At 35.4% G+C, this 8,111-nt stretch overlaps 1 protein-coding gene across 2 annotated transcripts in view; it reads left to right on the plus strand.

Annotated features, from left to right (window-relative positions):
* Positions 1-3,756, plus strand: part of dclk2a (doublecortin-like kinase 2a) — a 39,625-nt gene extending 35,869 nt beyond the window's left edge. For both annotated transcript variants that reach the window (XM_054604832.1, XM_054604833.1), the window contains exon 17: positions 355-3,756. In XM_054604832.1, coding sequence (XP_054460807.1) covers positions 355-1,434 — 1,080 coding nt within the window. In that variant the 3' untranslated portion in view covers positions 1,435-3,756. The remainder of the gene's footprint in view (positions 1-354) is intronic.
* Positions 3,757-8,111: the final 4,355 nt, after the last annotated feature.

The following is an 8,111-nucleotide window of genomic DNA, read 5'->3' on the forward strand; positions in this document are numbered from 1 at the left end:
CTTTTTGTTTAATCATCTTTCAGTTATGTATGTCCATTTTCCATTAGCTTGTTTTCATTGTGTTCGTTGTTCATGCATAGGTATCATTAAAAGAAATACCAGACTGGGTCAGCAGTTAATGGTTGTAGGTTTATAAAGAAGACAACTAGTTGATTAAATCCCATTTCTTACTGAAAGAGCTAGAGATCATTCAAAGGAAGTCACACAAGGATTATTCCTTTAATGCTAAATTACTAAATTTCCTGATTTCAATGCAGATTGACCCACAATATCTCTCTCAGTTCTGATTGGTGTTATTATATCTTCAATGGTAGGCAAGTATCAAGCTGATGGTCTGTCTTTCTGTTTTGACAGAGCACAGCTCTAGATAAGAAGACCCTCAAGCTCTCCACCCTTCGTCGTCCAAAGCCCCAAACAGTGCCATGTCCTCCCCCGTCGGCTGGCAAGAAAGTCCCATCTACCCTTTCAGTCAAACCAGCCTCGCCGACGAAGTCAAGACCAGCTTCTCCAAACAATCAGGCATCACGAGCCAAAGAACCAAAACCCACCACGCTGGCATCACCCTCCAAGACTGCTGTGCCTGATGCTACATCCACCTCTAATGCTCCCTGCTCTCATTCCCCAACTGACGATGTTGATTTCCCTCCTTCTGCTCCTGTAAGTTTGCCTCATTTCTCCCCTTCACCCTCTGCTGAAACATTCCCCATCACCTCTTTGCCTGATTCCTCCGATCCTGAAATAGAAACATCGCCCATCTCCGCTCCCTGCTTTACTTTGGAAACTCCCTCACCCTCTGACCCTCCCGCTATTTTTACCTGCAACACTCCTTCTACACCCGATTCGTGCCCTTCCCCGTCATCTCCCACCAAACCAGCCTCTCTTCCTTCTTCCTCTCCCACCAAACCAGCCTCTCTTTCTCCCTCTTCTCCCACCAAACCAGCCTCTCTTTCTCCCTCTTCTCCCACCAAACCAGCCTCTCTTTCTCCCTCTTCTCCCACTAAACCAGCCTCTCTTTCTCCCCCCTTTCCTACCAAACCAGCCTCTCTTTCTCCCTCCTCTCCCACCAAACCAGCCCCTCTTTCTCCCCCCTCTCCTACCAAACCAGCCTCTCTTTCTCCCTCCTCTCCCACCAAACCAGCCCCTCTTTCTCCCACCAAGCAAATTCCTTCCTCCTCTCCTACCAAAGAGGCAACATCACCGTCTTTCTCTCCCACAAAACAAGCTTCCCCTTCCCCAGTCTCCCCCATCAAACCTGTCATATTCCTCCCGTTCTGTTCCCCAACCAAACAAGAACCTCCCTTCCCATCACCCATCCATCCGACCCTGTTTCCCTCTCCCCCCTCTACACCTCCCAGATCCACAACCCCGCCCTCTCCCACTGGTTCTCCTTCTCCCAGCCCTCTACCCGCTGAAGAGCTAATAGAGAAGATTTAAGTGGCAATATTGTCGCCAATTTCACCCCTCCTTCTCTTTACATTTATGTGTCAGAAAACATTAGACAAGGAGGTTAAAACTCCATCTTGAGCATTTCCTATAGCTGTAAACTGAGCCAGTGACTGCTGTGTCCATATTTTTGTCTCACTCTCATCCCACTCATTTTAAGAGACAGAGGATACAAGTAAATTTCAAAGAGTTTGTCGATTGTATATATGTTTGTATTTATTACTAGAGGATGTGTAGAAAGGGAGTGAACTGAATACATCTTTGTTTTCTTTAGTAATCCTTCATTACTATATCTCGTTAATGTGAAATATTTTATTTATTATCCCATTTTGACTACCTGTGGCTTTTTTGTAAATAGTTATTCATTACTCACACACTATTGTGAACTCCTACTGCTTTAGCAGAGACACTAGGTCAATAATACATAAAAGTATTTCAGCATATCAAACATCTGAATTTACAAGCCTAGCTACCTGTAATCCAACTATTACTACGATCAGTATTTTCTGTCACCACAGTCATCCCTCAAGTTTACTGTTAAACTTCATCTCTACTTGAAGATTCTATGCGTTTTATGTACCTTAAAATTATGCCTGTAAAGGTGGTAATTAGCAGATCTGATTAAGCTGACACAAACACCTGTTTACATTAAATTTAAAGTGTTCATCCAAATTACAAAGAAAACATTTCCTCAGTAACCACTAGTGCAGTGGTTCCCAACCTCTATGGCTTAAGACCCAATACAAAATATGTTGTCTGCTTCAGACCCCTTGTTAAGAATTCTTCTGCATAGTGGCCATTTTAACCAAAGATTCTAATTGTTTTATTTAAAAACATTTAAGGCCCTAAAGATATGGAATTATCCGTTAATTTAAAAGCACAAAGTCATCAGGATAAACATAAATGGGGGAAAAAAATTATAATAAACACAATGTTTTGTAGCAGGAGTGTGTTTTTCCTTCTTTGCCCTCCTGTTATTCATCGCCCATCCCCTCAGATTTATTTATCTTGTGACCCCAATGGGGGCCAGACCCCCAGGTTTGGAACCACTGCTCTTGTTATTTAGCCATGTAGAAACTTTGCTGAGGTTATGAGATATCATGGAGATTTCTGTTGCCACCACAAATCAATGGAGGAATTTAGTTTGTGGTGCTTTCACGATTTTGTTTTTATAATTACAATTTTAAAAAATTGACAGGAGTGTGTCTATTTTATGTTTATGTTTTAAATTTATTTTGTCAAATTTTCTATGAAAATTGTCCGTGGTAAGATTTGCAAATGTTCCTGTACAACAGCACACTTTTTCTGAGAAGAAAGGACATTTGGTAATGCCATTTTTCAATGTTATAACTGCAAACAAAATTCCATCCACCTACATTGTATTGGGACAGGAACAGTTATTTCAGATAAAACACATCTCATAGGTATTTAGGCAAATCATTTTGTGCAACCACTGAAACTGACATGCTGATAGATTAATCCAAATACTGTTTGTATGAATTATTTGATGTAAACACTGTAGAACAGAGTGTGAAGAACCTTAGTTGTCCACTTGAAACTTTAAGGTTTGTTTTTTCCTTTGTGTGTCTGAGCAGTTGATGGCCCTCAAAGTCCTAGATGACTGCTGTACATAAAAAATAAAGAAAATTGATGAAACCGAAATGAAACCAAATTGTAGGTTTGTTTCTAAAGAACTGGAATTTTCAAAAATGAACTGCTTTCTGCTATGACTGCAGGACTGCACTGAAAAGATTATTACATTAGCTCAGAATACCGGTTGATATCATTCCCACTTAAAATGGTTTTTGATCCTTTGGATTTATATGAACGATTGTGTTGTCAAGGTGACGGGTTTTTGTGCCTGACCACTAGCTAACAGCTCATAACTTAATGATGCCTTTATCAAAACCTGCTTGACTGAAAAATGGGACTTGTGTTCGTCCTGGAAAGAAGTAAAGTAGTTTCTTGTTGTTTTTTACAATTCCTGTCATAAATTCCACAGCATTTATCCCAGCTGTTTAAGGCTAACTCAACATGCCTCTTTTCCTATTCAGGACTTTCAGCTGCATGCATACTCCATTCCACTTCCTGCCTTCCTGTTAGACAAAACCCTCCCACATACTCAAAGTCGATTGATTAAAGTTGGTAAATTATATAATTGTGCTTCCTCTTATGTATATTTATTTAAAAGTAGACTTTGATATGCAGTTTGTAAAGGGAATTTGTATGGAAAGTCAGTTTTAAAACAGGTTTATCGTCTGTGTCAAACTTATGATGCATTGAGTGGCTGCTTTTAGTGTCCTACTGTTTAGAAACAGAATAGCAAAAATACAATAAAGACTTCAAATTAATGTTTGTTTGTGATAATTTCTGTCTGTATGTAACAATAATTTGGCCACTAGAGGATGCAATGCAGTTGGAGTGATAGTAAATAATTACAATTTAGACTTTGTCTAAGGTTAGGTTAAGGGTTAGAATGAGACTGTAAGCGGTTATTGTTAGAGTAAGTCTCAAGGAAATTTATTTAAGTTAATTTAATGTCCCCAAAGGTCATGAAAACACAACGTGTGTGTGTGTGTGTGTGTGTGTGTGTGTGTGTGTGTGTGTGTGTGTGTGTGTGTGTGTGTGTGTGTGTGTGTGTGTGTGTGTGTGTGTGTGTGTGTGTGTGTGTGTGTGTGTGTGTGTGTGTGTGTGTGACAAAAGGGTGGCCACTGAAAGTTGTAGTGATTCCTACTGTAGAGAGAAATACACAAATATAAAGGATATATATTGTCAACACACAAAACACTCAAATGATTTCAAAAATAATATTTGTTGATAAATAACAAGTTTTCATGTAAACAGAGATTCAAGCCATATCAAAGCACAATTTTTTTTTCCAAAATTAAGACACAATTGGATGTTTTTCCTAGTGAGTACCAAACTAATGTGTCATTGCCATTTTAGTGCCTAATCACATCTTCACATAATGGATCATTTTGATGATAATGCCTGTTAAGGCGGACACAAACTGCTGTTTACATTCATTTTAACGTTTTTATGATTTGTTTTATGACATACTATGACATTCTTATGAAAAACTAAACTATGAATTTTTAATGACGTACTGTACTATGATTTTTTTTAGTTTTCCTGCTATACTATGATGATTTTGTGACTTTTTCACGACACACTATAGTATAACATTTTATGATGATTTATGCTGTACAAATCTATGACTATCAATTGTATTTTTGTGACATACTACAATTATTTCTTATGACTTTGACATACTATCTACTATACCTTTTTTATTACATACTAAACAATTAGGTTTTACGAAATTCTTATGAAAAACAATGCAATGGTAATTTTTAATACATGCTAAACTTTTGACTTTTTATGATTTTTTTCATGATGTTTATTAAGATATACTATACTATTAGCATTTCTACAATTTATTATCTACTATTCTTCTGTTCTGACCAACTATAGTCTGTGTTGTTTATGACATACTATACTATGCCATTTTTGGAAATACTATACAATTAATTAAATCTCCTATTATACTCTTATTATAATATGTCAAGAAAAGTCATAGAAAAAAAATTGCATACTTTGTAGAAAAAAAAGTAATCTTATAGTATATAACAAATTTTAAAAATTCAGATCATATAATGCCAAAAAAGTAATAATATAGTCATAATATAGTTTGGTAAAAAAAGTCATGGAAAAATTCATACATTTTTTGTTGAAAAATGTTTTTATTGAAAAATGTGGGGGTCCATGTTCAGGTGGTGAATCTTTGTAGCTTTAATAACACTAGTCCCATGCTCATCAGCTGATCAACATCCTAAAAAACAGAAGAGCCAGAAGGAAGGATACAGACCCCTAGTGGAAAGGAGTGATTGTTTTTATAATGTCAAAAAAAGGATTAAAAAAAAAATCATAGTTTAGTAGGTAGAAAAAAGTAACAAAACAGTCATTGTATAGTATGTCGTAAAAAGTCATAATATAGTAAATCGAAAAAAGTAATAAAATTGAAAGTAGTAAAAAGTCATAGTATAGTATGTTGAAAAAAGTCATAGTATAGCATGTCGAAAAAATTCATGAAAAAAGTCATAGTATACCAAGTCGATAAAAGTCATAGTACGATGTCGAAAAGAGTCATACTATAGCATATCGAAAAAGAAATGTGTTTTAAGAGACATGGGACGTCCTTTCCTCTGAAGACGTCACGTGAAGCGACGTCTGTTTCTGATGACTGCGGCCGCTGTTCACATGATCCCACTGTACTAATATTAATAATGAAACAACGAAATCATCACTGTACTAATATTAAAAGACACAAAGTAATCATCACTGTACTAATATTAATAAAGACACAAAGTAATCATCACTGCCAGAGTAGAAATGTATTTCTCTCTGTTTAACAAACTGCATTGATTATTTATACTGTGTTCTGTGTATTTACACTGTGTTCTGTGTATTTATACTATGTTCTGTGTATTTATACTGTGTTCTGTGTATTTATACTGTGTTCTGTGTATTTACACTATGTTCTGTGTATTTATACTATGTTCTGTGTATTTATACTATGTTCTGTGTATTTATTCTGTGTATTTACACTATGTTCTGTGTATTTATTCTATGTTCTGTGTATTTATTCTGTGTATTTATACTGTGTTCTGTGTATTTATACTATGTTCTGTGTATTTATACTATGTTCTGTGTATTTATACTGTGTTCTGTGTATTTATACTATGTTCTGTGTATTTATACTGTGTTCTCAGTATTTATACTATGTTCTGTGTATTTATACTGTGTTCTGTGTATTTATACTATGTTCTGTGTATTTATACTATGTTCTGTGTATTTATACTATTTTGTGTATTTATACTGTGTTCTGTTCTGTATTTATACTGTGTTCTCAGTATTTATACTATGTTATGATTTATACTGTGTTCTGTGTATTTATACTATGTTCTGTGTATTTATACTGTGTTCTGTGTATTTATACTATGTTCTGTTTATTTATACTATGTTCTCATATTTATACTATGTTATGTATTTATACTGTTTATTTATTTCTGTGTATTTATACTATGTTCTCAGTATTTATACTATGTTCTGTGTATTTATACTGTGTTCTCAGTATTTATACTATGTTCTGTGTATTTATATTGTGTTCTGTGTATTTATACTATGTTCTGTGTATTTATACTGTGTTCTCAGTATTTATACTGTGTTTTGTGTATTTATACTGTGTTCTGTGTCCTGCTCATTAAGACCGATTTCTACCGGCGGAATGCGTTTGTCTTATTTATGAATTATTTAACGTCTGTATGTTTTGAAATTGGGATTGTGATGTCATTATTAAATAATCCAGAATGTGATTATGTTTTCTCCTAAACATTGGAATTAATTGATTAGGCTCAATGTTTCGGGGTAAATTGGAATTACATAACTCATCAACCTGACACTCAGGAATTATCAGCCTCATATGAATGAATGGAAATGAAGATAAATGATGTAAAAGTGTTTCTACTGACAGACAGACTCTCCAACTCTTTAACTCTCTTTAACTTTAATCCATTCAGTCTGTGATCTGTCATCACTCTGGTATTAAACTCCAGTGATGATGAGTTGTATCAGATCAGTACGATCGGCTGCAGTGTCCAATCAGATAACAGATGAACGATGAGGGGGCGTGTCGGCCCTCACAACACTTCCTGGAAGGATGCTCTCGTGTATCCTCGCTCATGGCTCCTCGGTTATCCCTCCTCGCTCCTCTCTCCTCGCTCCTCGCTCCTCGGTGCTGTAATAAGAGCTTTGGGACGGCCGTCAAGATGGCGGCGCAGAACGACTTCCTGTTCAAACGAGGATCGAGGAGCGAGGAAACGACAAATAAGAGACTCAGGATTTATTATGACTTTTTTCGACACGCTATACTATGACTTTTTTCTGACTTTTTCTGACATGCTATATTGTGAATTCTTTCGACATGCTACACTATGACTTTTTGAATTTTTTCGATGCTATACTATTACTTTTTTTTTATGTCTTTTTTTCGACATGCTATACTATGACTTTTTTTATGACTTTTTTGACATGCTATACTATGACTTCTTTTATGACTTTTTTCGACATACTATACTATGACTTTTTTCATGACTTTTTTCGACATGCTATATTATGACTTTTTTCGACATGCTATAGTGTGACTTTTTTTCATGACTTTTTTCGACATGCTATATTATGACTTTTTTCGACATGCTATACTATGACTTTTTTTTATGACTTTTTCGACATGCTATATTATGACTTTTTTCGACATGCTATACTATGACTTTTTTCATGACTTTTTTCGAAATGCTATATTATGACTTTTTCATGACATGACATGCTATAGTATGACTTTTTTCACTTTTTTCATTACTTGACTTTTATCGACATGCTATACTTTTTTATGACTTTTTCCGACATGCTATACTATGACTTTTTTCATTACTTTTTTCGACATGCTATATCATGACTTTTTCTTTTTCGACATGCTATATACTATGACTCTTTGCTATTATGACTTTTTTCGACATGCTATATTATGACTTTTTTGACATGCTATATGCTATAGTATGACTCTTTTCGACATCGTACTATGACTTTTATCGACTTGGTATACTATGACT

The sequence above is a fragment of the Anoplopoma fimbria genome, chromosome 9 (assembly GCF_027596085.1).
Source record: "Anoplopoma fimbria isolate UVic2021 breed Golden Eagle Sablefish chromosome 9, Afim_UVic_2022, whole genome shotgun sequence".
In the NCBI taxonomy this organism is placed as follows: Eukaryota; Metazoa; Chordata; class Actinopteri; order Perciformes; family Anoplopomatidae; genus Anoplopoma; species Anoplopoma fimbria.